General features: G+C 40.3%; 1 protein-coding gene across 2 annotated transcripts in view; it reads left to right on the top strand.

Moving 5' to 3' along the window:
• The first annotated feature begins 203 nt into the window (after window positions 1-203).
• Window positions 204-23,626, top strand: part of TAPT1 (transmembrane anterior posterior transformation 1) — a 46,953-nt gene continuing 23,530 nt past the window's right edge. The window contains exons 1-4 of one of the 2 annotated variants that reach the window (XM_088131319.1): window positions 204-585; window positions 7,435-7,565; window positions 14,606-14,724; window positions 21,661-21,690. In XM_088131319.1, the coding sequence (XP_087987445.1) occupies window positions 204-585; window positions 7,435-7,565; window positions 14,606-14,724; window positions 21,661-21,690 (662 nt within the window). The remainder of the gene's footprint in view (window positions 586-7,434; window positions 7,566-14,605; window positions 14,725-21,660; window positions 21,691-23,626) is intronic. The other variant, XM_088131320.1, reaches the window with a different exon arrangement.

Below are 23,626 nucleotides of genomic sequence, written 5' to 3'. Positions count from 1 at the left end.
CTTAAAGTCCGCTGGCTGGGGAATTCTGGAAGTCGCGGTCCCTCCCTCCTAAGGTTGCCGAGGCTGAGAAGCCCCAGGAGGGACCACGCTCGCCAAGCCGCCTCCCTCTGTCAGGCAGGGCTGCCTCGGACTTCCGGCCTCTCCTTCCCGGGCGAGGGGCGGGGCGTCGCCAGGGCAACGGCCGGCCGGGCAGCACAGCTAAGATGGCGGCGCGGGCGGCTCGTCGCTCGCGCGCGCGGGAGAGGTGGGCCCGGCTGGTGCGCTCCGTGTCGCGCGGCGATGACGTCCTCCGGGGGAGCGGCCGCTTCCCTCCGTCGCCGGGAGCCGCCGCCGTCGCCGCCGTCGCGCGCGCGAAGATGGCGGGCCTGGCCGAGGCGGCCCCGGGTGGCGGCGACGGCGGCGGCGGGGGGCCCCGCCGGGGCGCCCCGCCGGAGCCCTCGCCGCTGCTGCTGCAGGCGGAGGGCGGGCAGCCGCGGCGGAGCAGCTTCGCCAGCGGCGGCGACGGGCAGCCTCCGCCCCTTACCGAGACGCTGGGCTTCTACGAGAGCGACCGGCACCGGCGGCAGCAGCCTCGCGGGCCCTCGGGTGAGGCTTCGCCGCGGACCCCTGAGCATGTGCAGAGCGTCCCTTTGGAGTTCCGTGCAGCGTGGGAAACTGGGGGGGAGGACGGAGAAACTTTGGGGAGGGGGAGCTTGAGCATGTGCAGAGCGCCTCTTTGGGCTCTTCCCCATGGGAAGCTTGGAGGGGAACGGAAACAGTTTGGGGAGGAGGAAGAGCAGACGGAGCCCCAATTGCACCCCAGCTCCTCTTCTGGGTCCCCAAAGTCCCGTGAAGGGCGTCCTCCTTCCCCCGGCTTCTTCCAAACCTGGTTTCGCTTTTGCAAGCTTGTGGTGCATTACGTTTTGCACGGAGGTGGGGTGCACTCAGGAATGCCAAGACCGGGAAAGATGCTCTTGATGCCCCGAAGAGGACGCCCTGTGGTTTGTGCGCTGGAGTCTGGGCGCCTGAGTCTGGCCGTCCCGACGCATCGCCTCCCTTTGGCTTATGACAGACGCTCCCTAAGTTATTCTGGGGGATCTATTTTAGGCTTCTGAGTTTGAAAACGGAGGCTCGGGTCTCTGTCTCGATATGCTTTCTGGGAGAGGTTCCTGCTTTATACGTGGAGCTTGCATAAGCGCTCATCAGTATAACATTAGCCTTCCTTTTGCCTGAGAACAAGAGGTAAAGAATCACCTAATGCTATGAAATGTGTTCTTGGCATTGGATTTGAGTGCCCAGGGTTATTATCTTGCGTAAGGGGTAGCGGTAAGTATGTAAGCACTTGCATGTACAGTTTAAGAGTTACAGTCAGTAACCTTTGCTACTAAAGTACACCCTAGTAGATATTAGATCCGCTGCTCTTTTCTTGTAGAGATTGTAGGAGGAGAGCTGTGTTAGTCTATGGTGGCAAAAAATCAGGAATCTGGTAGCACCTTTTCAGAACAACAAATTTCATTAAGGGCATCAGCTTTCATCAGGGTCCTGTGAGATTGATCATATGCAAGTGTTACACTGGAGAAAAGTTTCCCCTTCTGGATAAGGTCCTTCTCCCTTGCTTATCTCTATGTCAGGGATGGTCCTTCTTACCAGGTCAACGTTCTTAGGGTCTTCTGAGGCAAGGTGTTTATAAGGATTCTGAAAAGAGAATTGACTCATCCTGGGGACAGAATGATGTGGACCCATAACATGTGTCCTTCCTGCCAAGTTTTGGAATTACAACCACTCCCAACAACAGCCTCATTTCATATGCAGTGTTAAGAATGCTGAGTGCTGTGGGATTACCTGGAACAGGTCTTCCCCCTGAGCAGTCAAACCAATAAATGCTTCTTTTGTACTTTTGTTCTCTTTTTTCCCTTTAGTTAGAAAACTTAGTGCACAGCCAAATCCTTGTTAAGGAATAATTAAGATTCCAGGTTACACTGCCCTTGGTTCTTGTAAGATGGAGAGAATACAAGTATAATTATATAAAAGTTTCCTTGGCCAGATCTTCTCTTGCACAAGAGAAAAACAGTTGGACAGATATTTAAGTGGGTAACATTTCTATTTTGGAATTAAGACTTTATTATCTCATATTGCTTTTTTCAGCTAATGAGTCACCACACAATCCTAAATGTGTTTTCGGGAAGTGAGCCTCTCTATATTTGGTGGATTCAGGGCGTGCATAAAGGATTGTGTCCTTGACGTACTGTAAAGTCAGGGTGATATTTGTGTTACAGTCTTCCTGGCTTCAGTAAATGTCACTTCATTGTTGGGTGTCTTTGGATTCTTGCAGCAATAGATATTTAGCTGATCAAAAATGTTGGGAACATGACATAAGCTTAGTAATGAAAATACTTGATATGGTGAAGGAAAAATAAGATGAGAGTCAAATTCTGTAACTGACTTTGGAAAAAAGGATGTCAAGGTTTGCCTCCAGGGTGATCTTCAAAAGAAAGCTGTAACCCACTTGATGCTTTCACTGCTTCAACCGATTTATTTTAATGAAGCACTTTTACATTGTGTTTCTGAAAGGACCCTCTGCTCTTCATTGGGTGTAGAAATTAACCTTGGATAGGAAGATCCCATTTCAGGCATTCCTATATCATGCATGGATTAATATTGAGATTATATTTGTCACAGTGAAAGAAATAAACCCCAAGATTCTGCCAATTTACTTGCATCCATTAAAATGGCAATGAACATGCTAGAACATCTCAAACACCTGCTTTCCTCAGTAGTGTGTGAAAAGATGTTGCTGGCACCTAAAAATCCACATAGCACAAACTGGGCATTTATTTCTACTGCAGCGGTTGTTTGCCTTCCATTTGGGTGCGGTTAGAGAATCAAAGCGTTGAACTGGAAGAAGTAGCAAAATATTAGAAAGGGGGTTGAACAAATAATGGTGGCTGAAATTGGGAACACTCCTTTCTGTCCTTGCTTCCAAGATAGCACAGATCCTGGCAGCTGTGCTATCCAGACATTTCAAATTCAAAGAATCAGTACTGGAAAAGAAAAAAAATTGGAGGAGCTTTCATTTGATCAGATAGTTTGGGAGAGATGTGTTGGCTGTGGTATTTGGCTTCCAAGACATTCAAGATTTTAAGGATTAAAGCAACACCTTGAGTTGGGTTTGGAAATAAGTGGCGTGCTGCAAAACCCACTGAATGTCTGTCTGCCTCCCGATAGTACCTCGATGGATCTTCTTCAAAGCCAGGTGCAGCACATTTGGCACAGGCATTAGTTGTCTGTTTTTAAGTTTGGGGCCTCAGTTCATTTTTGGCTTTTAGTTCAGATCAAAGACTGATTCAGGAATGGCTTAATCTCCAAGATCATACATCCTGATCTGGCACTAAGTCAGGGTCTTACTGTACTTTGACATTTTTCCCAGGACTAAAGTTATGCATTTTCTTTTCTTAAATTATTCGGTTGCTTCATGAGTAAAATGGTCCATTTATCTTGTTTATTCAAAAAGAAGAGTTAACACCTTGAAAAGTGCTTGTTGAATAAAAATCCTGGTCCTATACATGGTACGAGGTAGGCTTCTTCTCTCACTTTCGGTGTTTCACACCAAATTTAATGTTAAATATGATGCCTACCAAGCTGGGTTTTGTGACCAATGGCTGTGATAGAGACTTTTTACCTTTTAATTTAATAATAGTTGATCCTCAATTTCTGTTGTGAGAACCTGCTGTGCTAGAACCTCTTTTGGATATAACATCCAGTACCTATTTTATACAACAGTGTATTTGCTTATATGTTTGTGTGTATTTAATTTTTTTTAAATAAACTAAAAAAAAATAAAAGTCAGGTTCCAAATACTCAGGATAGTCTTTATTAAGTAAAATGTAGCAATTGCCCCCCATAAGAATTGGCCTGTATAATACTGTAATGTAGTGTAGTGATTACATGTTGAGACTATGAATAAGAAGGCCCAGGTTCAGATTTACTCTTATCCACGGACACCCTTTGGGCAAGCCTAACCTATCTCACAGGATTGCCATTGTCAGGATGAAATGAAGGGGAATTTTCATGTAAGGTACCTTGACTCCTGGGGAAACATGGGATAGAAATTTAGCAAAGAACCAAGTTTGTCTGCCAGCTCACTTTCTTATTGTCTGGTTTCACATTCCTTAAAATAATTGGAATGTAACTGGTCAAATACCATAAATGATAATTGACTTTATCTTGTGATTCAGCTAAACCAGGATTGAAAACGAGTATGTTTGTACAGGAGTAATAACCCTTGGTTTTAATAAGAAACCTTGAATTAAACCACGTTTTAGAGGAACAGAAAACGAGTACTGATTTTTGATTTAGAGCTAATGCTCCTGATTATGCTTAGGTAGATTGTACAGTCTGCAGTTTTTGTCCAGTATTCTGTGGAGTCACAAACACCTCGGCACAGGTGGAAGCCAGACTTATTTATTGCATTGCTTGTGTACATTTTGTTAATAAACCTGCAGCTTACAAACTTGTGCAAATATTTGAACCTGTTTGTAATAATTCCAGTGTACAAACCGCAGTCACAAAATTGGTCTTCAGCCATTAATAATCTGTAGTGTCTGCATGTGCAGATTTTTCTTTTTGGACAAATACTAGATTAATTTCTAGGAAAGTGTAATTCATGGATTTGGAACTTTAAAATGAAGCTTATCCCATGATTAATTTTAAACCATGGCTTTGTAGCCCAGTTGTTCCAAAGCTGTTAACCACAGTCTCCCAGATTAAATATAAAGGAACATACAGTTTCTGGCTTGTTTGCCGACTCATGCAAAGAGAAGGAGTGGCGTAACTCAGTGCATGAAGCCATTTCGACATAGTCATGGATGCAGCATGTGATTTCCTGGCTTATTCTTGCCTAATACATAAGTATTTGATTTAATGGTACTTAGAGCCTGTCCCCATTCTGGAGGACTGAGCAGCGTACAACAACAAATAACAAAAAGAAACTACATCACAATAAAAAAAATCAAAAACTAAAAACAAACTCAAGATTGGTACCCATACCCAGTCAACTGGGGCCAAAGATTCATAGGTCTGGAACTGAGATGTTTCTGAAACATCAGCAAAGTGGGTACTGTACATACTTCTGGGTAAAAGATATTCCCTAGAGTGGGGGCTACCACAGAAAAAGCCTAATTAAAGATTTAAAGGCATTTCTTTGGAAGAGTAATAGATTTTTTTTTAATTGATTGTTAGCAAGGAGTCTAATGTTCTGAGCACCAAAGGAAGGGAAGAGAATGGGATAGTATATAATACAGTGCATTGATGGGCACAGTGAACTGTTCCTCAAAATAGCACTCATAGATCAAAAACCAAATTACAGCATAAGAGCAAAATTCGATATTTTTGTCCAGAGCATTATTTTAAAGGGTATTTAAAATATCTCTTATGTGCTTTGCTTTATAGAAGTGATAAAATAGGAGCTGGTAAGGCTGATGTTTTATATTGGAGAATGTGGAAAATATACTTGGTTGTGTCACTCTGAATTTGCTCCAGAGTGCTTTTGAGGTTTCTGGATATCCTGATGCTTCCTGATGTTTCAAGGAATAGCCACATTTTCCTCATTGAATAAGAATTGAATATCATGTACATACTGGCAGGTCTGTGTCCAGAAAAGTTTGCTAGATGAGATACAGCAAACAGCCAAATCATTTAACATTTGCTCGTAATAATTATGACTTTTTGGAATTTTTTTTCCCCTGAGCTTTATTTGTTCATTTGTTTGTTTGTTTATCTATCAATCATATTTATATAGCCTCACAAAAACATGACTGGGTGGCATACAAACATAATAATTTAAAAACTACATAATCTAAAAACAGTCAAACATAAATAAAATAAACATATAAAACCCAAAAATGTGGTAGTCAGTTGCAATAGGATGCTCAGTGTAGGCATCCAGATTTAAGTATTCAAGACAGAGCCTGACCAGCCTCTCTCTTCGAATACATCCAGTGAAGGGAAGACCACAATCTCTCTCCTTTCACTGTTAGGAAGGTTGTTGTTGGGGGTATTCAGTTGGGACCTGCTTTCCTCTAACTTCAGCCCATTATTCCATACCTTGCACCCTGGAACAATTTCTTTTTTTGAATAATAAACGGTTTTATAACCTTTCAGTCTTTCTTCTCAAGGAGAAATGTAGCCACTTCCTCTATCATAGTTTCAGTTCTTAATCATCCTCTTCATCTTTCTTTGAATTTGTCTCAGTTGGTCTGAATCCTTGTTAAGAGTGTGGTGCCTAGAAACTGAAATACAAAGGAGAATGTCTAACTGAAATAGAATAAAGTGAAATTATTATTTTCCATGACTTGGAAACTGCTTCAATTGATGCAACCTACAACTCTCTTCTCTTCTCTTCTCTTCTCTTCTCTTCTCTTCTCTTCTCTTCTCTTCTCTTCTCTTCATTCATATCACTCTGTTGATTTATCTTCAGCTTGTGGTGAACTGTAGTTAATAATAATATACTAAATTTATATGCTGCCCAACTCCCAGTGACTCTTTCATTTACAATTGTTCAAACATTTAAAAACAACGAACGGGGGAAAAAACACAAAAACAGCACAAGACAAAAGAACAACGATAGTTCTGATAACTTGAAGTACAGTACAATAGCTAAGCCAGGCATCTCCCCCCATGCACATACACTTCTTTATTTGTGCATCTGACTTTTCTTTCCTAAATGAAGTATTCTGCGCTAGTCTCTGTGAAATTTCATTCTGTTGCTTTGAGTTCATTTCTCTTACCTGTCAACCTTCCTTATTATCCCTTTCTTCTCCCTTCTGTTCATATACTTTAATTTACCTATCACCTTCACCCCATACTCCTGATTTAGACCCATTGTTATTTGTTATATCTAAAGCATCAAACTGAGGTTTGTCCCTAACCTCTTTATGGCTTTTAGTTGCTTCTGAAAACTTTTGGGTCCTCATATGTCTCTAAATAAAGAGAGGGAATCAGCAGTGCTAGACAGTAACCCTAGTAAGAGCAGTCTTGTTGGCTTAGGTCCTAAGTCAGCATGACTCACTTAGTCCAGTAGGATCAAGAGGGACTGGTAGCACCAGCTCTCTGGGATCCCAGCCAAGAGTTTGGCTCAGTTTGGAGATACTTGGAACTGAATAAGATTGGGTGGAATGGAAGGCAGCAGCAATTAGTAAAGAGCTACATCCTAGATAATGTCACCGTGCAGTTGAGGATGGGGCAATGATGTACGTTGATGACACATAAGAAACACTGATAGGAAAGGTAATAGGATTTCAAGTGATAGCATCACTTGTGGGTTTTTTTCTGTGTTTGTTGGCCTAGATCAATTTAAAGTAGTTCACTGTGGGAGCTGAGGATTTTTTTAAAAAAATGAGAAAAGAAATAGCCTGGAAAATTCTCAGTTTTTTAAAAAGAAATTCTCTTTTGATGCAGATCTTTCTCTACTGAGGTTTATCAATGCAGAGCTAACAAGGGGTTACTTCCTTGAACACAATGAAGCCAAGTACACAGAGCGGAGAGAGAGGGTCTATACGTGCATGCGAATACCCAGAGAATTGGAAAAGGTAAGTTAATTCCTCACCATTTTATTGTGACTAAGAAATGCTCACTCTCCCTTTAGTAGAACCCATGAAGCATTTGTTTCAATATAAAAATTATAAAAGCAGTTGGAGGCCAGGCTGTTGATTTTTTTTTTTTTAAGATTATGTAACTTAAGCATGTTTTGGGTGGTCAGTCTGGCATTCGGTTTGCCTTAAGTTTGATGACACCATAATTGAGTACGTTGGGCCAGTTCCAATTCAACGATGTATCGGCTGGAGAACAGCATGTGCAGCCAAAATTCATTTGTTGCTTTCTCAGGAGCAGTTCTACTGCCAACGAAAAAAGTTGTGTTCAAGTTTAAGAAGTTGCTGATCTGGTGGGAAATGCTACCAGAACACAAGCAAACAGCTAGCCCTCATCTTTGTTTCTAGACTCTTTCCACTTTAGGACAAATGCTAGTGGGGATCTCTTAAAATTACTCTGTAGGATGGCAGATGTAAGCATAAAAATTGCAAAAGAGTCTAATGACAGAACTTCCTTATTTTTTATGTTAATGTACGTGTTTAAACGTCAGTAGTGGAGAGCACATAGAAAAATAAATGCTAAAATAAGAACTAGTAAAACTATTTTAGTACCAGCAATAAAGGAATGAAACCACAGGGCAAAAATGATGTGTGAACAATATTGTTTTGACTTGTTGCCTTAGAGATCAGCAGAGGTTCTCTGATGCAATGCATTCTATCACTGAGGAACTGCAGTGATTCAGTATTGTCTGTGGATGGAAAACCACATGGTGGGACCTCGTCTGATTATTATTGTGTGTTCATGTGAGAAGAGGGGCTTCTAAACCCTTCAGAGAAGTCTCTGCCTTGTGGGGCTCAGTAGATTCCTCTGGTATTTTGAGAGCAAAAGAGCTGCCATGATAGAGATGGCTACTATGACAAAGCATCCATAAATCAGGGCACAATCTTATACAGCTTCTCCTCTAATTCTCCATGAGGCTTTCTTAAGCTCAGAGTCATTTGCTTTGAGAAAAGGAGACAAGTAGGCATACTTTTAGACAAAACACTAGACAACCGGTGACCCATTGGGTCAGTGTTTCAGAGATATTTCCTTACTTAAACAGAGAAACAGAATGACCAAGGGCAAAAAAGCAGTGGGAGTGGGAGTGACTTATGATTTGCTGCTGGCTTCCCCATTGACTTTGCTTGTGGGAAGCTGTCAAGGAGTGTCAGAAGTCTTCCTTCCTTCCTTCCTTCCTTCCTTCCTTCCTTCCTTCCTTCCTTCCTTCCTTCCTTCCTTCCTTCCTTCCTTCCTTCCTTCCTTCCTTCCTTCCTTCCTTCCTTCCCCTATTCACATATAATATAGGCTTGCACCATTTGTCCTTCCCTCATGACCCTCAGGAGAGCCCCAGTGAAGCCTCCTCTTCTTCCTCCTTGGCTGACCTGCAGAACTGCCTTCCACTTTGCTGGGGGTAGGTGGAACAAAGGGAGCCACAGACCATGAGGAAAACTACACCCCTGCTCCCCATTCCAGCGTGTCCCCAAGGGCCCCCTCCTTCGAGGGAGGAAGAGAGCTCACCCATCAACCACCAGCACCCCTCAGCCACCTCCACCTTGCCAGCAGGCATCCAGGTCGCTCCCTCATCCTTCCCTCAATGCCCACTGCTGTTAAGAGATTTCAGATTTCTGCCTTGTTTTCAAAGGAGCCAATCACCGCTCACTCATTGGGCCTTGCCGCCAGCCAATTGGGTGCAGGGTACAGAGGGAGGTGGGAAAGAGGTCAGGGATACGCCAATGACAATCACATGACCTGGGCTTACCATGGCAGTGCAGCAGTGCTGAAGCAGCCACACATTTCCCAAATTTCAATCCCATGGGAGTAATGGGTCCTGGATTTTGGACGCATTCTGTAAGTTAGCCCATTTGAGGTATCTTGATTCAAAAATTGTTACCCTAAGATGCACTGTTTTGCCGAGTTGAAGGCTACAGACACAAGAGTTTTAGTAGTATATAGATTAGTCTATAACCACCCACCTTTATTATTTTTTTAAGAATGTGAAGTGGACTGGGAGGGAGGGATGGTCAGAATTAAAGATGTTGCAGGAGGCTCATCATTTCTTTCCAGCATTGCTGTGTCCCATTTGCTTTTTAAAGTTAAGTCATTAAACAAAAAATTAACCTCATGGAGCCTAGCGGGTGTTGGGGAGGGGTGGCATTTTTGCCCGTGGACACAGCCATTCCTACAGTGGTTTAATGTGACAGGAGAGAGCATGTGGCTGGCAGACTCCCCACCACCACCACCTTTCAGTGTGAACACAAGAAACAAAGCAGCAGCTTTTCAGTCATTCAAACATAGGCAAATGTGGATAATCATAACTAGTAGTTTCACCACATTCACCACCCTCTTTCTCACTTGAATTTTTTAAATTCATGTGTTTCACTGAATTTTGTTTTGAGGTTAACCACGTGGGTCTGGGCTTAGGCACATTTGAAAATTCCTTAAAATAAACTAGGAAAATACTTCCAACTCTGGTAAAATTCTGAAGGGGGAAAAGAGGAAGCTTATAACCCCGTGAGATGCTGCAGCATGTTTTGTAAACTAGCACAATATCCTTGACACAAACAATATGGGATTTCCAAAATTGTGTGTGTTTAGTGCTGGCAGTTTTCCCAGTGCTGAATACGACCCTTTTAATATTAGGGCAAGGAAGTGTGACCATCTCATCAGAGTCAGATGAGATTCTGCCCCACTGTTCCCAGCTCTGCCTTCTCTTCAGTAACCGCCCCCCCCGCCCCAGGCATTAGGACTGGCGCTTGACCGATCCAAGGCACCCTAAAGGCAAGATGGAACTGGGGCTTATGAAGACAAAAGTTAGAAGACAGGCGCCCACAGCAGTATGTTAATATATATGATTGATGCTATAAGAAAACTAGGCGTCAATATGATTGACGGGGAGAGGAAGTGAAAATAAAGTAGTAATTGAACATCAAGTTGTTTAAAATCACAATAAAACTGGAATATGTTGTGGAAGGGAGGGAAAAGAAGAGCACTGAAAAGCTGAATAAGTAAATAAAGTGGGGGTCAAGTGAGAAAGAGGGTGGTGAATGTGGTGAAACTACTAGTTTAGCCATTGGAAGAGAAAACATTTCCCTCTGAAGTGAGCCTGGGAAGCGTTGCACTATTATTGCAGAGAGAGTGAAGATACCCCTGTTCCTCCCCTCCAAGAATTTGTGATTGAGATGAGCCTGACTTTATTTGCTGATCCTTGAATCCAATACTCCCTGCCTAATACTCCCACTAAGATGTTAAATGAGCACCTAGCAAAATACATCTTTTTTTCTTGAAAAAACACTGTTTGAGATGCATACCACCTCCATTACAGGGGACTTCCAAACTAAATATTGGAGGCTGTGCACCATGAAAAGTTTAAATCAGGAGCAGGGCACGTTAGAGATGGACGCCTTGCTGGCTTGGCTTGGGGTTCACGCAGAATCAAAAACCGTGTACAGAAAAGTTTGTACAGAGGCACTGCTCTGCTTTTAAATATTGAGACACTTTTGCTATTAAGAATTTCTAATATCTGTTTGCTTGTCAGTGTTGAAGACTTAAAGAGCTTTTTTAAAAATGCTGTTATATAATTTAAAGTTCTGAAATGTATACAGAATAGTTGACAGTATTGTTGTTGAAACAGCAAGTCAGAGAATGGCTGCTGGGTTTTGTCTGGTACATGTTAACATTTGTTCTGCAGGTTTCTGTTTACAACAAAATGTGGACATTGCTAGGTTCCTGAACCTTCTGTATTTAACAAACACAAAAATGCAAACAGCCTGTCATAGATCAATAAGACTAAACATGAGAAGGGCCATCAGGGTTTAGCGATGTTGTTATCGTAGCCCAGCAAACAAATTCTGTGTTTCCTGAGGATAAAGGACAGAATACTGAATCCAGCTTCATAACTGGGCTGTTGCAAAATGTATTGTGCCGTGTGATTCTCTGCATATTTAAATAGTAGCAAGTTCTACTAGTTAGCAGTATGTCCTTCCAAGTTAGATTTGCATAGAATTGATCCTATAAGAGGAAGTGAGCAATGAATCTTGATGAAAATGTAATGTATTTGTTCTGGTTTTATTACATAATAAATGTAACAAAGGTTTGCAAGGGACTTGGCAAGATTTGAAGAATAATAGAAAAATATTTTAAGAGGTGCTGTTACAATAATAGTTGCAGCCAATATTTTGTTGGATGAACTTGGAATGCCATAGCAAATGATTATGTATGCTGTCACAGAAGAAGCACTAAAAGCACAAGCTTTTAGCTGGCTTGGCCAGATTCCTTTGATAATTGTGGTGGCCACTGTCAGTTTGAGATGGTCTCTTCTAGAAGATTTATTTTAGATTCAAAATAAATACAAATTGAGATGGGGAAAAAAAACTTTATCAGCAGAAAGTAGAAGTGACTGAACCAGAACCTAATGGCCAAGTAGAATGAACTTCCAATATATTTAGAAATGACAAGGTGAAAAAATCATAACTTATTCTCTTTTTTCAAGCTCAAGCTGTGCCCAGAACAGCTCAAATTACTCTGGAATTCAGATTCTGAAAATTAGTAAAATTATGTTCAGTTGAATAAACTTCAAATGAACGGTTGCATTATCAAAAACTCAGTCCAGTTGCTTTTTGGAAATATTGATGATAGTATAAAATAATATGTGGTTTAATTAATAAAATTTGTTACTGAGCAGGGAAGTCTATATTTCTTATTCTTATTCCTTATTTACTCCACTATTAAATGCCTAAGAAGTGCCTCCATTATTAAATGCAACTCTGCTTCCTGCCAATCACCACCCTTCTTAAAAAGTCTTGCTGCACCTTCTAGAAACCATTCTCTGTTGCTATCCACCTTTTGAAATCCTGTGCACCTTGTGTAGGAGCATTCATTGAAATTAGTAGAATTAACATATGACACATGGATAAGAAGACTCTGCCTGTTCCACTTGTCATCATACCAGTTTCCCTTCTGTACATAAGTATGTATATGTTTCTTCATCTGTGCCAGCCTAGTTGTCTCTCCTTGGGGAAGTGGAGAAAAAAATGCAAGAAAGGTAAGGGAATGTTTGAAAAGAGGTGAAAAAAGTTAGTTCAGGAGTTGGGTTGTAAAGGCTGTAAAATTACCCAGCTGGCTTACATTAGCCTGATCCAGAACCTGTATCTACTTGGAAGTAATACTAACTTCCTAACTAGATCTTGCACACACGCAGTTATTTGCCTCTTAACCTTCTAATTGTTCCCTTGATGGTGCTATTTCTCCTGTGGGCATATATTTGGCTCAGAGGCATCTTGATCAGGATCTGGGGCCATAGGACCTGGGCCTGCAGAAACTATCTCTTCCCTATGAGTTAGACCTGGATCTGGGCATGTGCTGGCCTCAGATTGTTTTCTAGGCTCATCCTCATCTTCCAAAGATGTGTCTTCTGTGGAGACCATGACAGTTCAGTATCAGAAGATACAATGATGGCCACCAACACAGAAGGCTTTTAAAGGAGATTAAACAAGAGGCAAGACTGTCAATCTTACTGCATTATTTCCTGTGCTGATATGACTCTGGAGAGCCATAGTGGACAAAATAAGCATTTAGTTTCATTTAGCAAAAGGAGCAAAGTGAGGGAAAAGAAAACAGAAGAGCAAGCAACAATAGCAGTCAGATGTATTATCGGCAGTTGCTCTGATTGTTCACTTTCTTCTGCTATAAAGATGTAGAAAGGGGAGCATGCCTTCTTTCTCAAGTACAGTCCCAGTTTTTTCTCAACAATCTTTACCTGTGCTGCTTATTTTGAAAGTTCTAATAATACCTGAGTTAGAGATTTGAAAAACTTACAGAGTTGTAGAAGTGTGCCATAGGTGCTAGAAAACTTACATAGCTAACCAGTGGAAAATATTTTAATGCTTTTAATTAAGTAAAACTGTGATAGAACTTTCTTCATCTTATTTCTTAGCAACAGTCAAGCTATATTGAATGACAGATAAAGTATTCACATTTTTAAAAATGCTTTGGATATTAAAAGCAAATTATAAATACACAGTGTAAATGTCAGTAAAAGATAATGGAATTCTATACAGTTTAAGGCAAACATGGACATAATCCAGTGGTTTTCATAAATTCTTTCTTTAGTAAACATGTTCTATACCTGTTTATCAAAACACCTTGAATGTCGCAGGGAGTTTTGTAACATTTTCTCAGCCAAAGATGTACAACCAAGGATCAAATCTGGCCTTTCAGGGCTACCGTATATATTCAGCTTGCATAGGAAACTGGATCTCACAGTCAGTATCTTGATTTGGAGGATCCAGACTATGCCTGATGCCACTGGGAGATTGTGTAAGAATGCTGGGGATTGCTTAAGAATTGTGATTGTGATAGGAAAGCTGCCTTTGGATGTTGATTTTTCTTTCCTAAATAGACAGCATTATTCTGTTGTGTAAGAAGAAAATTGCCTGAAGGAAAGATGTTTACAATTGACGTGAGTTCTGCAAAATTTATAGCTCCTATAATGTGTATGGAAGGTCAAGGCTGATGATCTGAAACTGTGTCTGAGAATACTTCATCTATTGAGTAAAGATTGGGGTCATTGAACCATGAAAGTCTGCAAAGTTCAAATGCCTGTGGCTTAGGAAGAATCTAGCTTTTGCTGAATGTGTTCCAACCTCTTTTCTACGCTCAGCTTCTGTGCTCTAAACAAATAGTACCTTGCTAAATGAGAACTTCACCAGCCCTTCTCTGGTGTAAATTTGGAATATCCTCTCTGGAGAGGTGCCCCTTCCCCACTTCTAATGAAAATGTAGGGAATTGTGAAAAACTACTCGTTTTACCAGGCCTTGAATAGTATTTTGCATTTATGCCTAATTTTACATAAAATGCCTTGTTTTATTGAAGATGATTATGGTTACTGTCATATCCATTCACATATAGCTAAAGGGTGGTTATGTAAGCTCAGAATCACTGTGCATTTTGAAATTTTTAAAAGGTTAAGCCTTATATCTCTTTCTCTTTCTTTCCTCTCTAGTTGATGATTTTTGGAATCTTTTTGTGCCTGGATGCTTTCCTTTATGTATTCACCCTCCTCCCATTGAGAGTTTTTCTGGCAATGTTCAGGTTCATCACACTGCCTTGTAGTGGCTTGCGGTAAGTTTTTTATTTCTTCTGCCTTGATAACTGCTTATGTAGTCTGGTCTTAATTTGTCTTTAAGTAGCCTCGTTTAATATGTGGCTCTTCAGGATTGAAGAGCTGAACACGTTGCATTTGTTTCAGTGCTTCACCTGGCTGGGCTCTTTGTAAGAGCTGAGGACATTTATGGAATTTTAAAAGTGGTGAATGAAGCATTAACTTCCATAAGGACTTTATCCTGCAAGTTTCGTATCATTAAATTACAATTCATTTAGCACTGTAGCCTACTGATTTTTCTTTCAAGAGCCAGGGTACATACGATATGCATTGTACATTATTGGAGTGGCCTATAAGTCCAGTAAAATAAATTAAAATAAATAACTGTATTTAATATAATGCATTCCTGATGATATGGCCTAATATCTAATGGGAACACAGGTGCATAGAATCTTTTTTGTAACTCTGGAATAGAGCTTTCAAAACGAAAACCATATTTCTCTTGAAGACTTACAAAAGAAAGAAATGATCTGAGATCGACTATGTACTGAAGCAAGAATGCCGCAAACCAAAATTTGTTAAATGCAAGATTCTGTGGCTAAGAACTTATAATTTTCAACTCAAAGTTTGGCTAATTTAATAGTGTACACAATATAGGTTATTCTGGAGTACACTTTTACTGGGATGGAAGCATTAGAGCACCAGTTGTGACTGAAATTTTACCATCTTGTAGAATAAGATTGTAAAAAATGTTAAATATCTAGAGAACAATTCTGTCTACGGGTAGTCCTTGCTTAACAACCATTTGCTCAGTGACTGTTCAAAATTACGATAGTGCTGAAGAAATGGACTTACGACCCATGTCCGAAGATATGGCCGCTGCAGCGCCCCTGCTGTCACATGATCAGAATTGGGGCTTGGCAATCTGCCTGCACCTTCAACTGCAGGGGCACTGCAATTCCAGCCACCCGCCTATCTTCCCCCCATCTATGCCCTTTTGGCTGCCCTGCACAGCAGTACTCATCGGCAGCTCCGGGGCTGAGGCTGAAGTGGAGGCTTGAAGCTTTCAGCAGTCTCAGCCAGCTGCCCTCACCCCCAGGCACTGACTTCAGCCCCAGTGCTGCCGCTGCCACCGAGAAATGTTGCCTTGCGCCATTCCCCAAGCCACACCTCTCATTCCTTCCCTAAAGCCAGCATCCTGTTCCTTCCCCAAGCTGCACATCCCATACCTTCTGCAAGCCAGCATCCCATTCCTTCCCCGAGCAGTGCTCTCATTTCTTCCTTAAAGCTAGCATCCCATTCTTGTGAGACCTGGGGAAGACCAGAAGGCTTCTGAAGGATCACGAGAATAGGACGCTGGCTTGCAGAAGGTATGGGATGCGCACCATTCCTTCTCCAAATCACCTCTACTTCAGCCCTGGCCCTGACGCTACCACTGACAACTGCCGCTGTGCAGAGCAGCCAAAAGGGCACAGATGGGGGGGGGGAGATTGGCAGGTGGGGGAAGTTGCAGTGCCCCTGCAGTCACAAGTGTGGACAGGCTGCCAAGCCTCAATTTTGATCATGTGAGGGTGGGGGTGTCATAAGCACTTCTGGGGTGGCTGAAGTTTCCAGGGGCAGCTGCGGCTTTGTGCTGCAGTACAGCACTCCTCAACTTGTGTGTGGCCTGCGCTGGAGCTCCCAGGGCCTCCCCACCCCCCGAGACACCCCTGCATTTCTTACCCAGGACTCTGTCCGCTTAACAACCGTGATTCTTGCTTAACAATGGCAGCTGAGAGTGCCGGGATTGCAGTTACTAAATGAAGTGGTCACATAGTTCGCTTAATGACCACATTGCTTAGCAACCTAAATTCCAGTCCCAATTGTCGTTAAGTGAGGACTACCTGTATTTATTCTTCTGGCTCTTGCTCCTTTTTTGCCTGGCTCTAGTATTAAGAATCTGTTGGTGCAATATCCTTGTTGTGATTATGGTGTGAGTAAATACATTTGCAGAAATAACTGTCAACGCACGAAACTCGCTGGCAAGCCAAAAAGAATCATGAGCTCCTATTCAGGAGATGGTGCTTAAACCCACCAAAAGATGGGAAGCACACATTTATTTACTATTCTAGTTTAAAAATCTAGTTTCAGGGACTATCATATATCCTTGTTCTTAAATACACTATAGTATTTAAACTCTCCTTCAGTTGGTGCTGGTCACCTGGGGTCTTCATGGATACCCCCATATGGTTTTCTTGGCAGGAAGTTAGAAATGGTTTGCCTTTGTTTTCTTCAGAAATATTTTGTCAACTTCCCAGTGTAGTCTACAATCCCAGCATTTCCTAGTGATCTCCCATACTGTATAAATATTTACTAACCAGGTCTGACCCTGCTTCATTTCTAAATCCAAGCAAGGCCAGCCAGTGCTGCTACCTAGCAGAGCATAGATGGATATAGCTTACAATTAATCAAGTGAAAAAATGGCTAGAATCCTTTATCCACACTGTGGGCAATTTTAATACTCTACTAAATATGTCTGGTTTCATGCATTTTGTTTATGGTAAGGTTGCACATTGTCTGATTCCAGCTTCAGTTTCTTTTTACTTCATAAAGACTAAGTTAGATGCTGATTTTTTAAATATATATATTTATTATTATTAGTTATTATACTTCTATCCCATCTATCTTCAAGGTGGAACAAATGACCTTGAAAATGGATGGGGTATTTTATTCTCACAACTATCGTTCAGTGATTTAATTTGGCCAGAGAACTTATAATTGTCTAAAGTTATACACCAAGTTCCATGGTCAAGCGGAGGACTTAAATAAGGCCCTTTATTGCAATGAGAATAAACACATTCCGCCCCCCCCCCAAATCTCACTGAAATGTGTTGTTGGTGGGAGAAAGTGGCAGGAAGTCTCATTCTATGAGCAGAAATCACTTTTGTGTTACTGGTTGCAGTATATAGCTCTGGGCAGGATTTTCTAAACATTAATCAACACTTGATATTAACATTTAATATTGCTGAGCACAATATTTTGGCAGTCTTATTGATCTGCATGGAGGAAGAATATTTCATATATAGCCCACTTTATTTATTTGATGTGTTTAACCTTTATTAGCCACCCAGGGTCGCCTGGCAAATTGGTAGCCATATAAATGAACAAATAAATAAATAAATAAATCAACAATTTTATAGATTACCCATCACAGGACTGATGGAAAAAAAGGAATGTATGAATTATCTTTCGCCAGCAGTACAGGTACTCAGTTTTATTTTTTTTTAATTCAATTAATTGTTGAACATCTCTGATCAACATACACGAGGTACTGCAAAAGCCTTGAGCGCTGATCAGATTCATTGTCGTTGCTTGAGTAACTGCAAAAGTTCAGCGATTTCTGCTCCCCTCTCCCTTCCCATTTTGTATTCCAGACCTATTCTGCAAGATTTCCCCAACATCCCAGAGTAGATTTCAGAGGTTGGGATGGAGTAAGGCTTTATGTTGTTGAGGGATGCAGTTCCATCAGTGGATAAATAACGTGGATGCAACCCAACATATCTGTTAGTGGCTCTGCTCAAAATACCTTTTTGATATTGTCTGAATATTTCATAAACGTTTCAAATTTGGTATTCTTATTTAGTGCTTAATTCATCTATGGAATACTCCTCTGTGTGGTTGTTTGCTGCAGTAATAAAAGTTTGGTGGTTTTTAGTTTTCTTGAACTGTCCATGTTTTTAACAATAGGAAAAGGTATCATTCCATAATGTAGGTGGATATGTCTAACAACTGCCATTTTCAAAAGTGAAGTGCAAAAGTAGCTAAATCTGTTGAGGGTGGTTGCTCATCGTCTTCCTGTCTGTGTGGATATTCTCTTTGGGCTGAGCTGCTTGAAAAATATTCCTTTAAACACAGCATCATATTCCATTCTATGTGGAAACTAAAAGTGCTCCTCCCTTCATTCTATTTTTTTTCAAGATCTCAACAGAGAGATTAAGTGCACTATAACTCTTTCCTTTGTATTTCATTTATTTTTGCCTCTTGTAAGTTATTTAAATCAGGTGCTATATATTATTTCATTCTAAAATGTTCTGAAAACCTAAATATCCTTTCCTAGTTCAATGCTGATCCTTATTTACAACAGTATGAAGGATGTAAATTTTCCCTGTATCCTTATTCTGTCTCCTGAACTTATCTATCAACAGGGAGACTGATTCATAGGTGGGACTGTTTTATGTTCTTTTCAATTAATCTATTTGTGTGCTTTGGTTTATAATTTATTGAGAGAATAGGCTCAAATTTATGAGATTCTGAGTTTTTTAAGGCAGTCAGATACAGGTAGCCTTTGTTTAGAGACTGCCTCGTACAGTGACAGTTTGAAGTTACAACAGTGATGAAAAAGTAACTTTGAATCCTCACATTTATGACCTTTGCAGGTCTATAAAGCAAAGGAAAGCTGAAGTAAGATCATAAGTACAGTTGCGGTTTCACTTAGTGACCACTTTGCTTAATGACCAAGTTGCTGGTCCCAATTATGGTAGCTAAATGAGGACTATCATTTGGCTAGCAATGATGATTACTTGCTAAAAGTTACTTCTGTTTGCACTGGTATTTGAAGTTTTTGTTAGGGAAACCTTTCCGATATGCTTTGATGCCTGAGAACATATAGCTATGTCCCAAAAAAATCAGGAATGGCGTATCAGGCCTCCAGCACCACCAACTTCTACAAGTCAGATGTTGTTTCAGATAACAGACTTGGTCTAGCAAGATAAACTTTTTGTGATGTAAACAGAAGTCCTACCCACTGCTGCCTTAAATCAGTCTTTGGGGAAAAGTTGTCCTCTGCAAAAGGCATAATTTTTGTCAAAGCAGAATTTACTATTGGACTTTTTGATGTCCTGCTATGGATAATGGGATTAATGTAGCATACCACATTTTTGCCAGAGTTAGGTTTATCACTTTCCCTAAACCAGAACCCTATAGTAAATACTAGACTAACCTTTGCTTTAATTAAGTCTGACTGATAATTAAAAATTGTGGATTACCTCCGCTATATATTTTATATTTTGGGGAGATATTTTTGTTTTCCTCCACTAAGGGTATTTATGTATGTGCCAAGATTAAACATTAGTTTGGTCAGGTTACTGCAATCCCGTAATGACTATACTCCAATATTTGGATTAGTTTTACCTTCTTTGTGATGTCTGTATACTGTTACCTAGAGCAGTATTGTATATATCTGTAAACAAGCTTATTATTTTTTTCTTAAGTGGAGGCATTTCATTTTTGGGGTAGGTAGTGTATTCCTCAACAATTAAGTTCATTCCATATCAGACTTTGATTTTACTCCTTTTTTGCTGGAGTTCATTACAAATTCTCCCCGAGGCAGAGTGATTGTTTCCTTTCATCTGGAGTAAAGACTCTTTCCCCGTTGCAATCGGTCTGCTGCGCAAGGGAAAGCAAAGGGGCCCAAGTCACTTCCCCTCTTTTCCATATGGGTGAGATACGTAGTGTAGCTACATGACAACTTTCTCTCTCTCTCTCTCTCTCTCTCTTTTATTTCTTGTAAATCAGACTGTGGGGAGAGCACTTTCACTTCCTTTGTAGGATGGAATGTGATGTCACATAGAGCGTCTGCACGGTGAGTATAGAACCTGGCTTTTATCCTACACTAACAGCTGAACGGGGTCTCTGTCGGCATTTGACGTGTGCAGCGTTGGCTGTCAGAAATGCAGGAAGTCAGATTTCAAGCAACACACCTGCATCTGTACATTTTCCTGGCTCCTACATGGTCAAGGCACTTCAGAGAACCTCCTTTGAAAAATATTGAGAAAGTTAGTGAAATAGTTGTAATGTTTCATTTAAGATTCTGCGGTCCTGCCAATTTCTGGGGGAAGTTTGTAATTTCTGGTTTTGCTGGAAGTAGTAATAGTCAAAGCTCCTGGAATGAGTTCTTAACCATGCCAGGTAAATGAGAATTTGCAAGGTTGTCTGTAATGTGAAAAATCTGGTTTTGTTGTTGTTACTGGTTTTCAAGCCACTTAAAACAGTGGGCACTAAAAATTGTGGATAATGTTTTGAGAATACTGTAGTCTTGTAACAAAATAATAATGAAATGTTCATTTAAATACGGCTGCTTTTTTGCAGCCTTCTCTGCTTTCAAAAAAACCACACTTAAAATTGGATGGCCCTCCAAAATTGACATGGGGCTTGAGATGGGAATCTGTAGAGAATTTGCTAAATCAGAATTGCCTTTGTTCACACAAACCCTGAAAGGATAGTTCAGAATTACATTCAGAGAGCTCAAATGTAAAAATAGATGTTCAGGAAAGATGAACTGTTTTTCAAACCTCGGCTTCTATTCTGCAGCACATTGTATAGAGTCTTTTGAGTTAGCTGGTATTCCTTAGCTTCATTTTTAAAAAGTTTTTCTAAAACTGGAAACAAGAATCTTCTTTTGTCCCTTCATATTTTTTAAATTTCATTTAGCCCTTCATCTTCTTTTGTGCCAGCTTTGGCATTTCATTTCTGGCTTGCATAAAGCCGAGTGCTCCCATTACTGTTTGTAAACCCTGACTTAATCTCAGTTTTCAAGCCAAGTCAATTTAACCTTGGCTTTTTTGTTGTATTGATAACATTAAGCCAGAATTTTCTGGATCAGACTTAATGAGAAACATGGCTTAAATCATGATTTTTGGCAAGGAAGCTGATTTTTAATTGCAGATTAATGGCACAGTCACCTCACTGCTCCTCTTCTTTCCTCAGACATGATTTTCCCTTTGTAAGAAAGCTAACAATAAAGGCAGTTTGCACTATGCATAATAAGGTAAAATATAATTGTGGTTTTAAATAAGGGGTGACATTACCTGTTGTCATTATGAGCTGGCAGTTACTTTTAAGGTAATTTTTTAAAGGAAAGTGTTTTAAGATTTAATTGTCCCACATTGTCTCATTTTGCCCTGTTTGTTTTGAGACAGCTGTCCCCTAAGGATGAGCCTAAGGATGAGGTTGGTACGCATTTATTTTTTCTCAGCATGTTGTTTGGCTGAATGGGCGCATGTTGGTGGTTGTGCTGCAACTGAGAAAGGAACTTACTAGCTTATTTAAATGTTTCTTATAAAAAATGCATGCCGTAAACTTCCCAAAACTTTTCCCTGTGGTGCTTTCATTTATCAAGTGGCTATAAGTACTGTAATAAAGCTCTTGTGAATACAATGCATGTATTTTCATTCATGCACTACATTTTTGGGTGTAACATTTTACCATCTCATATAATGTGAGAACAGACTATGCTCTTAAAATCTTAGATTGCTCCTGAAAATGAGATATGTGAATCCCAGCTAAGTATTATAGATGAGGTTGGTTGTGAGGTCACTGTATTTGTTGGCATATTCAAGCAAAGTGGGAGCCTAAGCCCATTCAGGTCTAATTATGTTATTCCGTTTTCTCTAAGGCTACAAAATGCATACTACTTTTTCTTAGGCACCAAGAGGAAATAAGTTTACCTATCTTGTTTCAGATTTTCAGATTCTTCCGGGATGATTTTTCTAGGTGTTTGCAATAAGAAAGACTTGCAAAAACTAGGCATAATCACAGTGCAACTCATTAAGCTGCAGGAGGAATGGGAATGTACAAATGGTGAAGCTGGGGGGACATACATTTAAAGATAGGCTGTGTTAGGGATGCAGGTGGGTAGTGTTTTTTTTTACTTATTTCACAAACTCTCAGAGGTGGGTTGAAATACCATATGCAGAACTTTCTTTACTCTCCCTTCAGAGTCGGTTAGTAAAGCTACAGCCAAGATTGAAACCATGGATGTCAGAATTTTCTGCAACCTTATTTCTTTAATTTATGTTCCTTCTTCTCATGTCCCACATCCCAAGTACAAAAACAGTTCTAGCTGTCATCATAATGGGGCTTAAATCAAATCCTGAGCAGTCTTTCTTGGTTGATACCTTAAAACTGTTGCAATATTGTTGAAAATTCAGAATTTCCCAGGCAATAGTTTTATTGGATGAATCAAACTTTTATAAATAGCCACAAGCTTTCACAGTTCTTAACAGTATTGTTAAAAAAAAGTTTTAAAGGTAGAAAAAAGGCAGCAGGTTTGATCTTATCAATCATGTCTGCTAGGGTGCTTAGTGGAATCAGTTGCTAGAGAAGAGCTGGTCTCCTGTGCACTGGATGTGTGCAAGTGGAGGCTGCTGTGTGTTCATTATCATTAAGTAGGATAATTGGAGCCTGGTCATTTGTGCCTTGAGCAGGAACTTTGGATTGATTTGTTCAATGATCCATTTGTTTGTTTTCTTGGCTGCCCACAGTATTCTCAAGAGCCTCCTCCAACACCAAAGTTCAAAAGCGTCAGTACTCTTGCGAGACTATTATATGCTCAAAAGTGGAAAGGCTCAGCACTACCCAGAATGGAGGACTGGTTGGTGAAAATGATGGAATTTGCGGAGTTGGTTAAATTGATGTCCTTAATGAAAGAAAGGACAATAGCTACATTTATGGCTGACTGGAAACCCCTTATAGGCTTTTTGCATGAAAGAGGAAAAAATGCACTTATGACTTGTGGCTTTGATGATTAGAAGAAAAAAATGGATAATAGAAAAAAGTGAGCTTTTTTTTTAATCATAGAGTAAAAGATAATTTGTAATTATACTTATATTTGCTGCAGAGAAAATCGGAAGCTTCTTCTTTCTATTTCTTTTTATACTTTCTCACTGTGCTTTTGCTTTTTTCTTCCTGTCTTTTTTTCTTCATTCTCTCTATTTTGTATTAATTGGTGTTAGTTTTTATATTCTTTTTAAAACTTTTAATAAAATTTATTTTTTAAAAAAGTGTTAATGTTCTTCCTACCTTGCTTCTTCAAAGTTCAACTTTTCCTTCTATAGAGCGTCACAGGGTATACCATTACTTGCACTGTTCTAATCTTAAATGATT

Source organism: Python bivittatus, unplaced genomic scaffold (genome assembly GCF_059951505.1).
Source record: "Python bivittatus isolate LINGU-HERP-01145 unplaced genomic scaffold, Pbiv_v1 ctg000960_np1212, whole genome shotgun sequence".
NCBI lineage: Eukaryota > Metazoa > Chordata > Lepidosauria > Squamata > Pythonidae > Python > Python bivittatus.
The sequence above is the reverse complement of the archived record's forward strand: the minus strand, read 5'-3'. Positions and strand labels throughout refer to the sequence as shown.